The following is a 21,669-nucleotide window of genomic DNA, read 5'->3' as shown; positions in this document are numbered from 1 at the left end:
TGCTTTCTTTATAGTTTAGCACTATTGCTCTGCTTTGATATATTTGTGATGGTCATTTCAGTCATTTGAAAAGGTATATCAAATCTAAAGTGAGTTGTACGACCTCATAATAAAATCGTTGCTGACACACCACTTGTTCTTATTGCTAACAATGACATGCCTCTTGATCTCACATTTGCAAGTAATGCATGACATAAGAATAGTATTTTGATTCCGCTGGGGGCATATACAAAGGATAATCCCGCTATACCAGGTCGACTTTTTATAATATAGTCTTGAAAGCTTATTCTTGTTTAGGATTTAGCTTTGATTGTGCTTCCTCAAACACTTGTATGGACTTCTTAATATTATACTAATCTTTTTTACTTTGTGATCTATTTTTTTAGTCTCTAACACTCTTTTTATGGAAAAAATTTATGTACCATAAGATTTTTTTTTAACTTGAAAAATAATTTTACTCATATGATGAATTTAAAAAATAATTTAATTGGATTCTCTTGCTAAATAATTAAGTGAAAGATTTGATTATTTGGCTTTAACATAAAGTATAATTTATTTCTGTTGATTTAGATTCTTAATATTAGTTCATCTCATGTCTTAATATTTAACCGTAATTATAATTTATCCACCATAAATTTTATTTTCAAAGAATAAAAAAGATCGATCTAACATTTCACTTTTAGATCTTTATGTTTGCAAAATCATTAGTGGTATTGACTCTTACCAACCTATTTCTTTCTTTTCTCACACATTTATAGTCTTAAAATTTTTTTTAGTTGTTCCTTAATAATTGGGTATATTTTTCTTATATTACACGAAAAATTAATAATAAAATAAATTATTTGAGCAGGAAATCAGTTCAAATATAATATAATAATATATTATCTTGGTTTTTTTTCCTCAAGTTTAACGCTTTATGCAGTCCGTTTAGCATTACTTTTATATTGATATTGAATATTATAGAATGATAATGTATTACAAATATGGAGGATTCTTACGAATTTGATTTTATTAAAACTTCCTACACATGTTTAATAAAAATTCATTAGACAAGATTGTATTAATTTTAAAATATTAAATATTAAAAAAATTAATATAGAAGTTATTGTGGTCCAATAAAATAATTTATTACAACTATATATGTCCTTTCACCGTGAGTTCTTCTGCTTAATATTTAGGGTTATTTTGATCTATTAATATTATATTCACGCTTTTATGATAATATAAGTTCTCCTATTTCTAAATAGTTTGGGACAATATAATACATTTTTAAATTAAATTAGTAAAAGGAATATTTTAAGAAGTATGTCCTAAAAGTAATAGGATTACATGGCTAAAAATATGTTCATATCCCGAAATTAATTATACTAATACAAATTTAAAATGTTACTAAAGGTATACTTTTATAATAATATAGAAGATAGATAGACAGATATAGATAGATAGACAGATATAGATAGATAGACATGATATAGATATAGATAGATACATATATCTATTTTTAAGAAAAATTTAAATTTTAACCAATTTTCTATTGAGTCTTTTTGTCAAAATTGTTCCATGCCTGCAACTTGCTTTTCAATTTCCAAAGCCTATCAGATAAGATCCGTTAATTTGAAGCCAACTATAACTTGAGACTAATATGAATACGCATCATAGAGATTAATCATGTCATGACAATAAAAGTAAAAGATAAACTAAGAAAGAAAAACGTATAAGAAAATTTAGGGACTTTATGCAAAATATATTTTATCAAGCAAAAAAGGAAAAAGAAACACAATCGAGAATAAGTAAGAAAAGTTTGGTGCCACGCTCTGGGGCGGATGTAGCGTATACTTGACGGGTTCAATTGAACACATAACTTTCAACGCGGAGTAAAAATTTATATCTAAAAATTTATTAAAATTACAAAAATAGTAGATATGAACCTATAATTTTAAAATATAATGCGTTCAATATTAAAAATTTTAAAACATTGAACCCATAGAATTTAAATCTTGGATCCGTTAACGTTGAATTAGAATAATCCTTATTGTGATTTGGTACTTATTTGATTCTTTTGTGTTTGCTGAATTGTTTGTGAAAAAAATGTGACCTTGGCCAAAAGCGAGAATAAACTTCCCAAACTTGAAAAAAGCAGTAAGAAAGTATATGTTTGTGAAACCTAATTATTACGATAATCACAATGAATGCAAATACTTCTTTGGCAGTATTTGATTGAAAAAGTATAAGAAAATTTAGGGACTTTATGCAAAATATATTTTATCAAGCAAAAAAGGAAAAAGAAACACAATAATAAGTAAGAAAAAGGTTTGGATTACAAGTCTAATGTCTAGAATTCCAATTATATCCTTTTATTGTGAGTTATTATGCTTAATATTAAAAGGTTATTTTTGTAATCCAACATTTTATTTATGCTTTTATAATAATATAGATATAGATAGATATAAATATCTCATTTTTAAGGGAGTATCGGTTTCTCTTGTTACAATTTCTTCCAACAAAACTGTCCCGTTGCCTGAGTTTTACGCCATGCTTGGTGGCTGCCTTCCCAGCGACCCAGCCGTTTTTGGGTATAGCCATGGCCGAAAATGGAGCTTGGTGCTCCAATGCTGTTGACAGCGACTCATAAGAGAAGGAAGAAGAGAAATACAGTTTTTTCCTTCCTAAATCAAATAACAAAAAAATATATATATATGGAGCTTGGTGCTCCAAGGCTATGGGAAAAGAAGAGAATTAGAAATATTCAACTAATAGGAAGGCTACTCTAACTTTGCAAGAGGAGCATCTTCCTAAAACCCTACCCCTTTAATACTTATAATTTTTATTAAAAAAAATATTTTTTAAAGGAAGTAAGGCCCAGAAGTGCGGGTCATTTGCATCTATACCCGTTTTTGTGTCACGTTTTAACTTGTGTCCGCTTTGCAAAAACAATTGTAAGCGTACCCGCTTTTTCGCATAACTTCAGCATATGGGGCTGAAGTAGCAAAGACAATCACGCAAAACTTCAGCATTCTAGTAGTCGGGCCTGAAGTTCAGCTCTAGAGCTGAAGTTTTTGTTTTGTAACTGGCGAACTTCAGCTCTAGAGCTGAAGTTTTTGTTTGTAACTAGCGAATTTCAGCTCTAGAGCTGAAGTTTTTGTTTTGTAACTGGTGAACTTCAGCTCTAGAGCTGAAGCACCACAATTAGCAGTGATTTTTTTAAGAAAAATAGTGTACATCTTCTCAACTCAAACACGAATAAACATACAAAAACTCCAAAATTTTACAGCTCATCCTATTGGTAACTTAAACTTTTTTCTAAGACTAATTTGTTGTAAATTTGGAGCAGAAGTACAACTGCCGAACTGTTCAATTAAAAAAAATTGACCTTATAACTAAAGCAGCGTTGCTTCTGGAGATAAATACTAGTTTGTTTTGTAACTTGAAGAAGAAAACGGAGGAGGAGAAGGAGGAGGAGAAAGGGGACTGAAATTATTTAAAAAGTGGGTACAAGTTAGAAGTTTTTTAAAAAATGGGTATAAGTTAAATGAGGGCGACCAAATAGGGCTCCCCGTACAATTTTTAACTTGTAACTGAAGTTTGCCAGTTACAAAAACTTCGCCAGTTACAAAAACAAAAACTTCAGCTCTAGAGATGAAGTTCGCCAGTTACAAAATAAAAACTTCGCTAGTTACAAAAACAAAAATTTCAGCTCTTCAGTTACAAAAACAAAAACTTCAGCTCTAGAGCTGAAGTTCGCCAGTTAAAAAATAAAAAACTTCAGCTCTAGAGCTGAACTTCAGGCCCGGCTACTAGAATGGTGAAGTTTTGCGTGATTGTCTTTGCTACTTCAGCCCCGTATGCTAAAGTTATGCGAAAAAGCGGGTACGCTTGCAATTTTTTTTGCAAAGCGGGCACAAGTTAAAACGTGACAAAAAAGCGGGTATAGATGCAAATGCCCCATGTTTTAGTGGTTATTAGCTAGTTGTAGCTACCATTTACTATATTACTTCTTATAGCTATGTTTTCAGGTTTTTTAGAGTGTATTCAGTGTATTTAAGCTAGTGTATTCATGAATACAGTAGTATTTCCAGGAGTGAAACAGGGAATTACAACTAGACAAATTTTGTATTCGAGTGTATTCGACTGTATTCATAGCGTGAAACATGGGATTACAGCTAGACAGAATATTGTATTCGATTGTATTCGACTGTATACACGACGTAAAATAGGGGATTGCACTGTTTTTCAACGGAAAATGAATCAATTAACATAATAGACTCCTAATATAACTCAACAAACTCAATTATAACACACAAATTTTATATTTTCAGTTATAAAAAAGATTCTCAATTGAAAAACACCCCAAAACAAAGCAATCTTCAGAGAAATTATATAATACATCTGAATACATAAATTATATTAATTAAAAAAAACGTATGAATACATTCATGGCATATAGCGAGACAGTGAATACAATGAAATACATAGAATACAGCGGGATACATTGAAATACAATGAAAAAAGGACAATGAATATAATGAAATACATAAAAATACAACGTGATACATTGAAATATATTAATAGAAAATTTAAGTTGCTCAGCCCCAAACTCCATCATCTTTGTTCAAGAACAAACCCTAATCTCGATTCCCAAATGCAAAATAACGTTGCAAACACTGATACCGAAATTAATAACAATAATAATAGTTATAATAGTAACGGCGTTAGTGATGATGGAACACTTGTGAGTGGTGGTCAGCGAGAAAAGATTGTTACTGGCTCTGAAAAGCCCCTTCTTGCTGACCCAAATGAGAAAACCGTAGAAAAATCCATTGGTGAAGAGCAGCCCAAAGATTATGCAAAAATTTCGATGCTGAAGTCAGTGAAGCCTATGTGTCAAAAAAGTTGAGGTTTGGGAGAAAAGGGTGAAGGGGTTACGTTGAGTGAGGATTCTGGCGGAGTTGGTGGTTCTGTTGCGTCGCCGGCTGGAAGCACAGATTTTCTGTTTGGTTCCGAGAAAGGAATGGTAGAAAGAAAGGCAGCGTATTTTATGGCTTAAGGGTAAGAGGTGACCATAAATAGATATTTGGCTATAAAAATTAAAAGGTAGTTATGGAATATAATTTTTTAAAGTGGTATTTATTTAAAATAAATAAGATATCAAACTTTGCTATAGGAGGTAACTAATTCCTTAAAATAAATTGGTTTATTAATTTGTAGGTCTTGGGCTAAAGGTCCACTTCAAATTGGCCTTAATTTTTTATTTTTTATTTTGCTAGCAGATTGAAGTTGGGCTAAAGGCCCAATTTTAAAGATTGCTTTGTCATTTTATTTGGGCTCATGGTTTAATTGAAATACAAAATAATTTTTTTAATAAATTCCAGATTATTAAAATAGTCATATGGACTTAATTTTCAGAATATAAATTTAGTATTTATATTTTTTATGAAATCTATAATTATTTTATTATCCCAATTACAGGAAATGTTAATTAGTTTCACATTAAACTTGTTTGTTAATTTGTTTAATATGCTTGGAATGTTAATTATTTTTAACATTACTCTTGCTAATTAGTTTAACACATGCTTTATGTTAATTTATTTAGCATGAAATCAATATTAATTAGTTTAATATTAACAATACTTGTTAATTTATTTAACATGTATAATATGTTAATTAGTTTAACATTAAAGTAAAATTTATGTGAATTTGTGAAGCATGTAATAAATGTTAATTAGTTTGACATTAATTTTATTTGTATGCTAATATAAGTTATTAATTAACTTGTGATTCACATGGGATTATAAAATCATGCAAGATGATTATGTTGTCTTAAACATGATTAAGACACTTAGCTAGATAATTGAATAGGTCAATTTTCATAATATTTTAATTCTTGGATGATGATTGGGAACATAGTGAACTTTCGACTCCATAATTAATATATGTATTTATTAACTTAATCAATTGATGCTTAGTGTCATAATATGTATGTATGTAGAACATCATGCCTTACGTTTTTTTTTTACATGAGCCTCATTTTATTTTTTATTTTATTAAAGAATGACTACTGCTTCGAAAAACATTGTTGCTGAGCTCAACAAAGGGTTGAAACTCAATGGAGACAATTATGAAACCTGGAGCTTGAAAGTCCAGTATGTGCTAGAGGAGCAAGAGGCTCTGGAGGCCATCAACAATGTCATGAATGAGCCTGAGGAAGGCAACACTGCTCAGCATAGGCGTGAGCGTAAAGCCTATGATAGTTGGAAGAAAAAGAACTCTATTGCTCGCATTACATTGTTGAGCACCTTAGATGATGACATTCTAAGGGAGTTTAAGGATCATCAAAGAGCTATGGATCTTTGGAATGTTTTGAGGAAAAGGTTTGGTACATGTTCCACTACAAGGCTGAGATCCTTAACGATAAAATTTGACTCATATAAGAAATGCCCAAAACATTCAATGAAAACACATCTGAGGCAAATGACAAATATGATCGGGGAGTTGAAAGATGCTGGTCATGTGTTAACTGATGAACAACAAATCTAAGTTGTCATACGCTTTTTACCTAGTTCTTGGGATCATATGAAAATGCATTTGACCCATAATGAGCGAACCATAACTCTGGAAGATGTCGGGAGACACATTGAGTTAGAGGAGGAACGATTTGAGGCTGCAAAGCCAATAGTTGAGTTGCACATGGCAACAACCTCCAAAACCAAGAGTGATTCAAAGAAAGGAACTCGGGAAAGAAGAGAGGGTCATCTCAAGTTCAGCCTGCTAAAAGAGCAAAGACTGAAAAAGGAAAGAACGGACGTCCCAAACGTGTGAAAGTTGCTAAAGTGAAATGTTATAACTGTGACAAGAAGGGTCACTATGCTAGAGATTGCTCTAAGCCTCCTGGAAAGGTATTTCACGATGCTCGAATTAGTGAACTTTGTGTTTCTAATTCTATTTTTCTAACTGAATCTAATCCTTCGTGGATTGTAGACTCAGGAGCAATGGATCACATAGCCTGGGAACGCAGTGCTTTTGTTGAATTTCGGCGAGTTCTACGTGGAGCAAAGTGGATATATGTAGGCAACAACAATAAAGTTGCTGTTGAAGGGATCAGTACATGCAAGTTAGTCTTGCGTGGTGGTCAAGACCTAATACTACACGATGTTCTCTTTGCACCAACAATTTGCCAGAATGTTATTTCAGTTTCAGTTTTGCTTAAGCTAGGATTTGACTTGTTTTGTCATGGCAATTCTGCCAAGTTGACTTTTGGTTCAACTTTATTTGGTTTTGGTCATGTGACCGGAAGTTTAATTATTATGGATTTGGATTATGATTCATTTAATAATAATGCTAGTTTTTCTATGTTTGTTTCTTCACATAAATATGATAGTGATGTAAACATATGGCATGCTAGACTTGGTCATATTAGCCAACAAAGAATGCAAAGGTTAGCAAAACAAGGTTTGCTTTCCAGCATTGAACATGTGGAATTGTCCACTTGTGAAAATTGTCTAGCTAGAAAATCTGCAAGAAATTTTTTTGGTCAAGTGACTAGAGTCGAATATCCTTTGCAATTAGTCCATTCGGACATCTGTGGGCCTATGAATGTTAGGGCTAGGCATGGAGCAAGTTATTTCATCACATTTATTGATGACTTTACCCGTTTCAGTTATGTCTATTTGATTTCCCACAAATCAGAAGCAATAAGTTGCTTCAAAAGCTATATGAGCTTAGTGGAAAATCAATTAGACAAGAAGATAAAAGCTCTTCGAACTGATCGTGGTCGTGAATATTTATCAACTCAGTTTAATAATTTATGTGATGAAAAGGGAATAGTTCATCAGTTGACTATCCCAAATACTCCACAACAAAATGGTGTTGCGGAGAGAAGAAACAGAGGTTAGGTCAATGATGGCACAAGCTAACCTCCCAATTAGTTACTAGGGTGATGCGTTGCTTACTGCCACCTTTGTACTTAACTGAGTACCTACAACATCAGTTATTACCACTCCATATGAGTTATGGACTGGAAGACAACCCGACCTAAGTGTATTAAGACCTTGGGCTTGTTTTTCCTATACACATGATTCCTCTCACAAATATGGCAAATTGGGCCCGAGGGGAAAGAAAAGTATTTTTATAAGATACTCTGAAACCTCAAAAGGTTATGTGTTTATAGGTCAGCAAGACAGTGGGAGTGTAACTGAGTTTGAATCACGGGATGTCACGTTCTTAGAGGATGAGTTCCCTAAGAAGGGAGAGGTAGGTCAAGACCTAACCTTATTTGAGATAATGGATCAAGAAGTACAAGGATCACTTAATCCGAGTGGGAGAATTTTAGCAGATGATAAATTAGTTTCTCATCAACGACCTCATTCATCATCAGATGCGAATGAGAGTAATCCTTTTACTTTTAGTGGAAGTGACCAAATGGATCTTGTTCCAAGTGGGAGCGAGATGGTCACAGATCTTGTTCCAAGTGGGAGCAAGATGAATGATCTTGATCCGAGTGGGATTAATTTTTTTATCCAAATGGGAACAATGATGAATCACAAGTAAGACGTGGTTCTCATAAAAAGATTCCCTGCTGACAATTTGATGTTGAAGGCGAAGAACTATTTATGATGCTCCTACAAGAAGAAAACGAGCCTAAAAATATAAAAGAGGCTCTCTCATGCCCTTCTAAGGATAAATGGACAAAAGTAAAGGAAGATAAATTGGAGTCTGTGAGAGTTAACAAAGTTTGGGAACTAGTTGACCTCCCTGAAGGACACAAAGCAATTGGGAGCAAATGGATTCTCAAAATTACGCTCAAGGTTGATGGCACAGTTGAGAAATATAAGGCTCGACTGGTGGAGAAAGGGTATACACAACAGAACGGAATAGACTACGAAGAGACTTTCTTGCCTGCTATATGATTTTCCTCGGTTCGCCTGGTTCTAGCTATTGTTGCAAGCCTGGATATTGAATTACATAAGATGGATGTAAAGGTTGCCTTTCTCAATGGAGAACTAGATGAAGAAATCTATATAGAACAACCTGAGTGTTTCATTGAAAAAGGTCACGAACAAAAGGTTTGTATACTTTTGAAGTCTATTTATGCCCTCAAACAATCTTCAAGGCAGTGGTATATACGCTTTCAAAATGTTCTTGTTTCCAATGGTTTTATCATGATGGATGAAGACCATTGGGTTTATACCAAGAGATCAAGAAACAAGCTTGTGATTTTAACATTGTATGTAGATGACATACTTATAGCTGGAAATGATAAGGAGTTTATAACCGAGATAAAGTCATGGTTATCATTCCAATTTGAGATAAAAGATATGGGTGAAGCTGCATATATTCTTGGAGTTAAGATTTCAAGAGATCGTCCAAAGAAACTATTGTATCTCTCACAAGAGAATTACATTAGAAAAGTTCTTGAACGATTTAATATGCAAAATAGTAGCCCAGTTGAAACTCCTATCAGTAAAGGCCATACCTTAGGAAGTCAGATGTGTCCTAAGGCTCCTGAAGAGACAAAAAGAATGAGTCGAGTTCCTTATAGGAGCGCAGTCGGAAGTCTAATGTATGCTATGGTGTGCACTAGACCTAATATCTGTCAAGCAATTGGCTTGGTAAGTAGATATCAAACACACTCAGGTTTAGCACATTGGCAAGCAGTAAAGAGGATCATGAGATATCTGAAGGGAACTATTGATTATGCCCTTTGTTATCAAGGCGACAAGGATCTGCGATTAGTTGGATACAGTGATGCTGATCATGGAGGATATCTAGATGAGAGGAAATCTACCTCGGGATATATTTTTCTATTCAGTGATGGCGCCATATCATGGAGTAGTAAGAAACAATCATGTGTATCACTATCTACGATGGAAGCCAAATACGTGGCTCTCATATCAGCAACACAAGGAGCCGTTTGGTTGAAAAAGTTCTTGGATTACTTGTTGGATATTGCTGAAAATACTGAACCAGTATTAGTCTACTGTGACAGTGAGGCTGCAATATCCTCCACCAAGTACCTAAAGTTTTATTGTAAAACCAAACATATAGATATCAAGTATAACTATACGAGAGACATGGTTAGACACAAGGCAGTGAATGTGAAGTATGTGTCTACAAAAGATATGTTAGCAGATCCATTGACCAAGCCTTTGTCTAGAGATGCATTTGTGAGACACACTAGGTCTCAAGGCTTGCGTAAACTCTGAGATACTTTATTTTGCTATTTATTTTCCCGAGTTCACAAACTGATGTTCTTTGATTATCAATAAAGTTGATTTATATACATACATATTTTAATCGTTGAATGTTATGTGCATTCTTTATTTTTTTGATAAGTATGTCGGGTAACAAGAGGTTGGCCTTCTCACACAGGCAACCGTCTCCTTATCTTAGTGATGTGAGGAGATGAGACATGATTTTAAGCAAAATTATCATAAGGATAATTTGAGAGTTATTCGATTAAAATTAGAATGTCGCTTAAACAATGACATAAGGTCATTAGGGTGAAAAACGTTCACCTAGTTTACTTTGTGAGCCAGATGTGAGTTAAAATGATATTGTAGATCAAAGAACTCAAATTTAGATACTTATGTTGTCTAAATATCATCTGTACAACATTCTTTATGAGAAAAAAACATACGCTCCTTGGGAAAAGGTAGAAAATGTTGTAGCATATGTTTCATACCATGTGTGCTAATGTCGACCAATTGGGTTAACATAAGTCCATTCTCAACTTATTGTTGTGTGAGACCCAGAGCTTTATGATAGCTCAAGATTTTGTACCCTTAGAGACTTTGATCAGATAGTTGAGACTTAGTGTGATGTTATCTATCTTAATGTGTTTCCAAAAGATCATGAACACAGATTCGATCTAGCGGAGCATAACTAGAAAAACAGTCATACTAATGTTACGGGAATCGTGATAAGAGGAAGATCATTGATGGAATCTCATTTATTTGTATTCACTAGTGCACCAATTATAACTTATGAGTTATGATTGTGAATACAAGAAATAATGATATATGAGATTTTGAGACTATATCAAATGTGATTTACATGATCTAGGGTACTGCATACTTTATGATCTACTTATAGGTTTGAGCTCGACGAGAGGCTATATACTCCTAACATATGTATAGCACTTAGCTCTCACAGTATGTTGGTCGCACGGTCTACTTCCCTGTATGAATGATTAAGGAGATGAGTTGAGAATATATTTCTCAGGCTAGATGAGCACTCCCATTATGTGTGAGCGGGAGATGTAGGAAATATTGAGTCCACCCATAAGGGGTGCTCTAAGGCCCAATAGGGTTATTAGTTAGCCTTAATATTCCCTATATAAGTACACTTAGTGTGTATACTAAAACATGACACTGAGTAGTATTTTTCCTACGTTGTCTCTATCTCACAATCAAACTAGGTTTAGACTGTGGAATTAGGGGTTGATCCAATACACCGTGAAAAACCACCGCCGACCAATAATTCCAGCCGCAGTTCAATCCGTTTTCGCTTCCACTTCACAAAGAACAAGTAAGTTCTCATTTTACAATTTACGCACTATCTAATGTGTTTAGATTATCGCGTGTTCCTTTATGTACAAAATGCATGCATTAAATTCTGTTACGTAATATGTAACCCAGACATGAGATTTCCATAAGGGAAAAAAAATAGTTTTGTAACACCAATTATCTGTATTCACAACAAAATAATGAATACACCAAAAGGAAATTGATAAAAAAAGCATGATATAGTCAGTTTTCGGACTGGTCATTCGAAAATAGCCAGCATTTACGAAGTCAATAAAAAATAACCACTATTTTGCTGCAACAGAGACCGGTCCAACATAATATATTGGAGTTCGGTGCACCTGTGTATGAACTCCAGCATATTATGCTGGACCGGTATACTTTGCTGACTCCAGTATAATATACTGGAGACTGGAGCATCGGTGCTCCAAACTCTAGTATATTATACTGGACAATAATACTTGCTGGAACTCCAGCATATTATGCCGGAGTTCTAGTATACTTATGCTGGAACTCCATCATATTATGTTGGAGTTCCAGAATACTTATCCTAAAACTTCAGTATAATATGTTGTAGTTCAAACATACTTATGCTGGAACTCCAGTATAATATACTGGCGTATTTTTCGGGTTTTGAACAGTGTTTTCGCTCAAATTTATCTTTACATGAAAAATGACTAAATTTCGATTACTTTTGAAACTGAGCTATTTTTGAACGACCAGTTGTAAATCTGGCTATTTTTTAATTTCTCCCTTTGTCCATCAGCTTCAAAGGAAGCGTAATTGAGAATTATCCATTTCAAAGTATCAAAATTTAAAACTGGTTTCGAGGAAAATCAGCATTCAATTCCCGGGCTATAATCAATGAACTGTGGCATCCAAAAGATTTGAGTATAAAGCAGAGAAAAAGGCTTTGAGGTCAGGTTGGGAAGGAATGTATCTATGAACCAATTTCATTTTTATTAGAAAACGAGGAAATTCCCTTTTAGTGGCAATTATTTGAATTAATTGCACCCGTAGCCAGTTTTCACATCGCCATTTAAGCTACATTCAATGTTTTCAAATTATCTAACTGGTAGCCAGTGGTTGGCAAACTTCAGGCAAAAGCCTATTTTTTATCTGCCACTTCACCCTCAAACAATCCGACCAATCCTTTGTCTTACTCACCATATGCTTTTGCTTGTGTATTAGAGTTGTATCTGTCAAGAGCTAGACCTATAGCAGCTGTATTGACTAATGCTGGTAAAATCGCCATATTTGTTTTTCTTGGTTTACCAAGAGAAATACAAAAGAAACGGAAAGAAGTCTCAATCTGTGTCATAGTACATCTGCACACGGTTAAGCTGAAGCGTTGGCTAGCTTGCGTTCAAGCAGTAAGACACATTAAAAATTCACCGTTAAAGATTTTTTAGAAAAACATGACCATGACAAAATGAGATTAAATTTGAAACTTATGTTTCTATTTGAGTTCTTTTAGAATAGATTTGGGCTGGATTGTTGAAAATCGAGAAACATATTACTGCTGCTAGCAAAAATTTGCACACTTAAACTTCATGCACAAGTGCTTGAAATAAAATCATGTATGTGAACTCCCAACTTCAAATAAAATTTGTAACTTTGCGGATCTTTGCAACTTCAATCGTGTATGTCAAAAATTATTTCTGAAGGGGCTAGACTTGCTAAAATTAATGAACTTAAGCCATGATTAAATAGGGACCCCGAAATTGGCTGTCTGTGCACTTCACCCCAATTTTTTTCCTCTGCGAGTCCTGTTAAGAAGCCTCAGTTAACTAGAGGTAATTTGCATGAATAAAACATCACATTATATAGCTATCAACATTATGTCTTCTGCAATTGTTCCATCTTCTATTGATAGTTCACCAATACATGTTCCTCTTTTGTGTTCGACATCCTAGGTTTATGCCTTGTATCTGATTAGCCCTTTAAGTTTACTGTACAGACTTCATACGTGAGATTAACCTAAGATAATGTTGAACCTGGATGGCCGTCATCAGTACATTTAATAGGCCTTCGAACATCATCTAACAGTAAGCTGTGTGTTCGGCCATAAAATATGTATATGATAACTCCCACAGCCAGCCATATTAAAACGCGTACCCACGTTTCAGCTCTGCAAGTTGTCACTGTTAGTATGTGGCATGCATATTTGTAAAACTAACAATTTCCTAATGCAAGAAAAGGAATATGACTAGCCCAATATTAACTAGCAAGTATGTAATATAAGAGCAGTGGCTACTGGTAGGAAAGGCACAAACGGGCATATGAAACCTGGGGAAAAAAACAGATTAGAAATACTTCAGTGACATTGTGATGCCTCTTTAGGACAACAACCAGAAATTAGCTAATCAGTGGAGTAGAAACTAGAAAAGCATGAAAAAAGAATTCATGTCCAAATTCTTTAACATGCTTCCTCTCTATAGTCGTAGTGCTTGTCTAACATGAAGCAAGGGTTATGCTTCGAGGTTTTGCAAAAGAGTTCTAAAATTGTGCGTGCATATGAAAAATATGAAACATTTAAAAGTGGAGCTATTTTAGCAATAGAATTGACTTGAACCAAGTTGAAAACTTCTTTCCAGCAGGATTCACTGCAACGGATCATATTCTCTTTTCTTAAGTACTGCAGTGGATCATATTTCAGTCTACGAACAAGATCTAATATCCAAGGTTATCTAGGAAATCAATGCTATTGGGGCTAAGGGTAAAAAAGGTGAGGCATCGGGTGAGGAAAATATCAATACTTGTAAATAAGGAACAGTAATACTGTGATGAATGAACAAAATTTACAGACATCCTGTGAAGAACTTATTTGGCTAGTGCTAGAAGTGCATAGTAGTATGTAGAATGCATACAAACTTCAAATCAATAGCAAGAGAAATAAGTGTAATGAAAGTGTTAAATTCCAAGAATAAAAATTATTTTACATGATAACGTTCCATATCATAAAAACCTTATATTATCTAGGACATCTGAAGTCTACTCTTCAGTAGACAACAGATAATTTCTAACTAAAAGAATTAAGCTAGTTCATCCAGTAAGCCAGTGACATGTAACGATGACCGCAAAAATTACAGAATTTTAGATATACCTCCTGATTTCGTGAAACTCTCGTTTGTGTCAGCTTGATCGACAGAGCTTAGCACAGCCAAAAAGCAAATTACAAGCATACCAGCAACTCCACTCAAGATAAAGCGCAGAATGCTGACAAAATAACCAAGTTATAGAGTTAAAAATACCAGACATTCTTTTGGCAAAAACTGAAGAGGTGAAAAGGAGAGAACACTATGCAACAATAACACTAAATTGCATGATGAATAAACTCGAGGAAAAATATAATGCATCAATCAGAAATCAACTCTTGAGCTACACTACAGCTTCTTTTCAGCCCAATATAGGCAATAGTGTTGCAATACCCCGTAATCCGAGCATCTCTTAGCTATGATTAAAGCATAAAGCATACTTGTAACAGTCATGTGGTGGTGTTATAATGTTGCTTTAGTGCGTTAACCACCCCAAATATCCATTCAAATTTTTCTTTTTTCTCTTTAATATTTTGAGAGAGACAGACCCGGGATATCCATTGTCCTTGCTAGATTGCTGAGAATAAGCATTATAATTGTTTATTTTAGGGTAATAATACCCAGCAACTTGAGGACTTCAAGGTAAGTAATGACCCTACACATAACCCTAGTCTTCCATAACTTGCATAAGCATGAGATCTAAAGCATTATTGTCAAAGTATTGTGTTTGAAAAGCATGTTGGGACAAATATAGCAATATGACATATGTTTTGATAAATGTTTATGATGTTACTTGAGATTTATTTGATGATTTCAAGATGTGCATTTGAGCCATGACATATGCCTGTATGTTATTACAAGAGATATTTATGTTAGAACAGTTGGTACAAGTTAGCGACTTTTACTTGAGTAATAACTAATAATAAGTATGCGTATAAGTATGACTCAAGTTCTATTTTGTTATAGAATGACAATAATAAGAATGTTTCCAGATAGGCTTTGGGAGGAAATCGAGAAACTAAGAGATAGCAGACGCAAAGAAGAGGAAGATTGTATATTAGTCTGACATTTTTTATACATCACAAATGTGAGGATCACATACTAGAAAACTGAAGTCTGGATAGACTTTTAGTTGACACAGCAGCTACCACCACAAGAATTCCAAAACATACCATGGTAATACTCCAAACAGCGATTTTCCTTCTCCTGAGTTTATCTTGAAAAATATATAAAATTATGCACCAGTAAAAAAAATTACTGAATCAAGAGATTCAAAGAAACAATATTGTACAGTGGCTTCAATTATGGTATGAAGTTCATAGAGAGACTGTAACTCTGCAGAAAATTTGTCTGAAAAGAATTTGTTCAAAATTAATAATTTGGATAAGAACCAAAATGCCCTGTGTTATGAGCAGGAAAAGCATAGGAAACCATCCATCAAGTTATCACGTGGACAATTTGACACTTACTGAACAGAAGATGCTTCTAAAATGATGACTTACCTCAAAAGATTCCAGGCAGCTCATCTCTCTCTCTTTATATATACTCCCTCCGTTTCAATTTATATGAACCCATTTGACTGAGCATGGAGTTTAAGAAAGAGAGAGGACTTTTGAACTTGTGGTGTAAAATGAGGCACATATATTTTGTATAGCAATAAATTATTGTATAAAAGAAAATTCTTTTCACGTAAGAAAAGAGGTCATTCTTTTTGGCACGGACTAAAAAGGGAATATGTATGTATGTATGTATGTATGTATGTATGTATGTATATATATATATATATATATATATATATATATATATATATATATATAGGGTTTTGCTAACCTACTACACAGTTGTAGTAGGTTAGCATTGCATACACATTTGACTTCTCCAAAATACCCCTAACAATACACTCACCACAATAAACATAAGGACTTTTTGGTCTTTAATCCAAATCCCTAATTCCATCTCCATTCTCATCCCTTTCGGTTTCTCTTTCATTTTGCTCCCCGATCTATACTCCAACAAACTCAATCCTAAATTTCTGCTCCTTTCTCCTTCGCAGTCTTCTGGATACAATTCCACACAACATTCCAAGAACACAAAAAATATAGACAACCAAAAGAGAGGTCAAAAGTTGATGAGTAAGAAATCAAATCAAATTTTGATTGACAAATGAATTTTGGCAAAAAATTTCGATAAATTACAGAGTCCTAAATAGTGCATCGTCATAAGAAGAGATCTCTAACCTTCACTGCCTTCTTCCTCCGTTTTCTTATAAGGAGTTACGTCAACGGAGAAGAACAAAATGTTGAATTCTTTTTTTGATAGAATCAAACAGTAATTGCGGGTATTATCATTACAATAAAAAACCAAAAAAAAGTTATGTACACCATAATCTCTAAGAAGTTATGGTTGCAGATGAGTGCTCCCTATTGCTCGTCAGAAGTGTTGCAGAGATAGGTTGGAGATGAATGTCTTGGGAGAAAAATGCAAGAGAAGAATATTGGGATTAAAGACCAAAAAGCCCTTATATTTAATGTGGTAGCATGTATAGTGTGAGAAGGCACGGGAGAAAATATGATATGTTGATATTGGATGATAAATACAATACAAGAGGTCCCTATTTATAGCTATACACTACAAGGAGATATTACTCCTCTTCCAATGTGGGACAAGACTACACTATACATATCTATAAACTAACACTCCCCCTCAAGCCGGTGCATACACATCATATGTACCGAGCTTGTTACACATGTAACTAATACGAGAACCAGTAAGAGACTTAGTGAAAATATCTGCTAGTTGATCATTCGACTTTACAAACTTTGTAACAATATCTCCTGAAAGTATTTTTTCTCTGACAAAGTGACAGTCGATCTCAATGTGTTTAGTCCTCTCATGGAACACCGGATTTGACGCAATATGAAGAGCAGTTTGGTTATCACACACTAGTTCCATCCTGCTGATTTCTCCGAACTTTAACTCCTTGAGCAACTGCTTGACCCAAACTAACTCACACGTTGCCATAGCCATGGCCCGATATTCCACTTCGGCACTAGATCGAGCAACTACATTTTGTTTCTTGCTCTTCCACGAGACCAAATTACCTCCTACTAGAACACAATATCCAGATGTAGATCGTCTATCAGAAGGTGATCTTGCCCAATTAGCATATGTGTACCCAACAATCTGCTCGTGACCTCGATCCTCGAATAGTAATCCTTTGCCTGGAGCTGACTTTATATACCGAAGAATACGAACAACTGCATCCCAGTGACTATCACAGGGAGAATCCATAAACTGACTTACAACACTCACCGAAAAAGAAATGTCAGGTCTACTAAGGTCTACCCAGATCCTTAGTTTGGAAGTGCTGAAAGAGATGTTGCTTCAGATTAGTAATACCATCCTGATCGTTGCCAGTAATAACATAAACCACCAGATAAATACACAAATTCGGAGCAGAATGCTGATAAAACACAGAGTGATCAGCCTCACTACGAGTGATGCCGAACTCCTGAATAATTGTGCTGAACTTACCAAACCAGGCTCGAGAGGACTGTTTCAAACCATATAGTGACCTGCGCAATCTGCATACACAACCACTAAACTCCCCCTAAGTAACAAAACCAGGTGGTTGCTCCATATAAACTTCCTCGTCAAGATCACCGTGGAGAAAAACATTCTTAATGTCTAACTGATAAAGAAGCCAATGACGTACAGCAGCCATAGACAAAAAAAGACGAACAGATGCTACTTTAGCCACGGGAGAGAAAGTATCACTATAATCAAGCCCAAAAATCTGAGTATATCCTTTTGCAACAAGACGAGCCTTAAGCCGATCAACCTGGCCATCCGGGTCGACTTTGACTGCATAAACCCAACGTAGACTTACCTGCAGGAAGAGGAACAAGCTCCCAAGTGCCACTCGCATGTAAAGCAGACATCTCGTCAATCATAGCCTGTCGCCATCCAGGATGAGATAGTGCCTCACCTGTAGATTTAGGAATAGAAACAATGGATAAAGAAGATATAAAAGCATAATAAGGTGACGACAGACGATGATAACTTAGACCAACATAGTGGGGATTAGGATTAAGTGTGGACCGTACACTTTTGCGGAGTGCAATTGGTTGACTAAGAGGAGACAAGTCCGCAGTAGGTGCAGAATCTGATGCAGGACGTGAATCACCCGGGCCTGATGCTGGATGTGGACGGCGATGATAAGTCAAAAGTGGCGGAGCTGCAGAAGGTTGAATTGGATTATGTGGAGGAATTGGACCTATAGGTGGTGGAGCTGGAGCTATAGATGGTGGAACGGGAGCTATAAGTGGTGGAGCTAGAGATGTAGAGGAAGATGGATGGAAGATAGTGATTGAATCTCCAAAAGAAGAGACTGGTAGTACCTCAGAAATATTTAAGTGATTACCTGGACCAGTTAAGTATGATTGGGTTTCAAAGAAGGTAATATCAGCGGACATAAGGTACCGCTGGAGGTCAGGAGAATAACATTGATACCCCTTTTGCGTTCTCGAGAAACCAAGAAATACGCACTTAAGAGCACGGGGAGCTAACTTATCTGTTCCTGGAATAAGGTTATGGACAAAACAAGTGCTTCTAAAGACACGGGGTGGAAGAGAGAACAAAGGTAAGTGGGGAAACATAACAGAGAATGGAACTTGGTTCTGGATAGCTGAAGATGGCATATGATTAATAAGATAGCAAGATGTAAGAACTGCATCCCCCAAAAACGCAACAGAGCATGAGATTGTATGAGTAGGGTACGAGCAGTTTCAATAAGATGTCTATTCTTTCTTTCAGCTACCCCATTTTGTTGAGATGTGTACGGACAAGATGTTTGATGAATAATCCCATGAGATTTCATAAACTGCTGAAATGGGAAAGACAAATACCATCCGGCATTATCACTACGAAATGTGCGAATAGAAATCCCAAATTGATTTTGACTTTCAACGTGAAAGGTCTGGAAAATAGAAAACAACTCAGATCGATTTTTTATCAAAAATATCCAGGTGCACCTAGAATAGTCATCAATGAAACTAACAAAGTAGCGGAATCCTAAGGTAGAACTGACCCGACTAGGACCCCAAACATCTGAATGGACTAAAGTATAAGGTGACTCTGCTCGATTATCAATACGTCGAGGAAAATGAGAGCGAGTATACTTACCAAGCTGACAAGACTCACACTCTAGAGATGACAAGTGAGATAAATCAGGTACCATTTTCTGAAGTTTTGACAAACTAGGATGTCCCAACCGTTTATGTAATAAATCTAGTGAATCAGTAACAGGACAAGTTGTTGAAGGAAGACAAGATTTGAGTCCATGTGATTTAGCAAGGATAAGGTAATAAAGTCCATTTGATTCACGCTCGGTACCAATGATCCGCCCTGTACTGCGTTCCTGTATAAAAAACATGGTCATCAAGAAATAAAATGGCACATTTAAGTGATTTGGCTAGGCGACTAACAGCTATGAGATTAAAAGGACTATTAGGGACATAAAGAACTGAATCTAAAGGTAAAAAAGGAATTGGGCTTGCTTAACCTATTACAGTTGCCATGGTTTGAGACCTATTGGCCATTGTGACTCTTGGAAGATTTTGAGAATAAGAAATAGTAGTGAAAAGAGATTTGTTACCAGAAATATAATTTGATGCACCTGAATCAATGACCCAAGACTCAGAGGATGAAGATTGAGAGACACAAGTCACGCTATTACCTGTTTGAACAACGAAAACTATCTCAGAAGATGTCTGCTTACCTGCTTTGTACGGAAGAAAATCAAAATAATCCACTAAAGAAACCATCCGACTATTCGAAGTATCGGTTCCCATGTCGCTACAATTAATAGTAGTAGGGTTAACTTGAAATAGTGAAAATTAGTAACTCATTTGGGAAAACTAAAGAAATCACTGAGAAAACACTGTTTTAGGAAAACAGAACATTGTTCTGCCCCAGAAAACACTATTCACGCCAGAAATACTGTAGCTCTCGGAATATTACTGTAGCAGCCGGAAAAAATTCAAAGTGGTCGAAATGAAATTAAAAAGGTAGGGGTAGGATCAGAATTACCAGACAACCCAACTGTTCTGAAGAAACTTTTTCAAAAAATGGCCGGAAGTCCAATTCTGAAATCACTATTCACGTCGGAAAAATATAAAAGTGGTCGGAATTTGGTGTAACCTGGATGGGTAGGCTCGGAATTGCAAGGGGAACAATCTGTCCTGAAGAATCGTCGCCAAAAAATGGCCGCAAGGTGGCCCACGCGACGTCAGAACTTCGCCGGAAAATTTTCTTCCGACCGCTACACTACCGCCAGGGATTTTCACTGGGGTTTGGTCGTCGGACAGTGACTACTCTTGTGGTAGTGTTGGATTTTGCACAACACTAACCGAGACAAAGCAGACGCAAAACAACTTTAAAAAGTCGCCGGAAAAAAGGGTTCCGGTGACTGATTTCACTTCCCGGAATCGCTGGAATTTATGCACAGCGATAAATCTCTCACGATAGCTCTAATACCATGTGAGAAGGCACGGGAGAAAATATGATATATTGGAATTGTGTGTTCAATACAATACAAGAGGTCCTTATTTATAGCTATATTATACAAGGACATACTACTCCTATTCCAACGTGGGACAAGACTACATTATGTACATATCTAACATATATGTATATATAAATATATAGAGGATTCATTTTTCCTACTCAAGCAGTAACTTGGGCCATTTGTGATATGGCTGTGTTTTGGAGACGAATGAGGTAAAGTTTTTTTGAGAAGGATGAAGTAAACTACTTATGTGTAAATAGTCTTAATCCCATATGTAATAGGAATAGAATATGTCCTGGTCCTATAAGTAGTAGGAGTAGAATATGTCCTAGTCCCATATGTAGTAAGAGTAGAATATGCATTATATATAGGGCTCATTGCATCATTGTTTAAAAAAAGCTAGATTTTCTCCCGTGCATTCTCACATGGTGTCAAAGCTTGAGTGAGAAAATTATCGTTGTGCGTCATTCCAGCTACATCCAGGAAGAAATAACTCATCGGCGTGCAATATTCCGGCAATTTCGTCTTGTTCTCGGTTCATCGC

General features: G+C 35.3%; 1 protein-coding gene across 5 annotated transcripts; it reads right to left on the bottom strand.

The window, feature by feature from the left end:
• Positions 1-13,319: 13,319 nt before the first annotated feature.
• Positions 13,320-17,694, bottom strand: LOC107826510 (cationic amino acid transporter 3, mitochondrial-like). Of its 5 annotated transcripts, none has more exons than XM_016653494.2 (5): positions 16,795-17,694; positions 16,463-16,614; positions 15,730-15,773; positions 14,626-14,738; positions 13,657-13,808 (listed from the first exon to the last, which is right to left on the bottom strand). In XM_016653494.2, the coding sequence occupies exons 2-5, from the start codon at positions 16,544-16,546 to the stop codon at positions 13,744-13,746; spliced, it is 306 nt and encodes a 101-aa protein (XP_016508980.1). In that variant the 5' UTR covers positions 16,547-16,614; positions 16,795-17,694; the 3' UTR covers positions 13,657-13,743. The 5 variants fall into 5 exon arrangements, 3 of the variants coding, with proteins under 3 accessions (XP_016508982.1, XP_016508980.1, XP_016508981.1); XM_016653495.2 differs by having other exon boundaries at positions 16,463-16,611; XR_001657293.2 differs by lacking the exon at positions 13,657-13,808 and adding an exon at positions 13,320-13,650 and having other exon boundaries at positions 15,660-15,773; positions 16,463-17,609.
• Between the last annotated feature and the right edge of the window lie 3,975 nt (positions 17,695-21,669).

This window comes from Nicotiana tabacum, chromosome 22 (assembly GCF_000715075.1).
Source record: "Nicotiana tabacum cultivar K326 chromosome 22, ASM71507v2, whole genome shotgun sequence".
Taxonomy (NCBI): domain Eukaryota; kingdom Viridiplantae; phylum Streptophyta; class Magnoliopsida; order Solanales; family Solanaceae; genus Nicotiana; species Nicotiana tabacum.
Note: the sequence above shows the minus strand (reverse complement) of the source record. Positions and strands in the feature narration are given on the sequence as shown.

Excerpts from the sequence above, each read along its gene's own strand:
- LOC107826510 (XM_016653494.2), bottom strand. The coding sequence starts at position 16,546 with ATGAAAGAGAAACCGAAAGGGATGAGAATGGAGATGGAATTAGGGATT. Across the intron at positions 15,774-16,462 it reads AAGTCCTTATGTTTATTGTG|ATAAACTCAGGAGAAGGAAA; the intron begins GTGAGTGTATTG and ends ATATTTTTCAAG. Across the intron at positions 14,739-15,729 it reads CTGTTTGGAGTATTACCATG|CATTCTGCGCTTTATCTTGA; the intron begins GTATGTTTTGGA and ends TTATTTTGTCAG.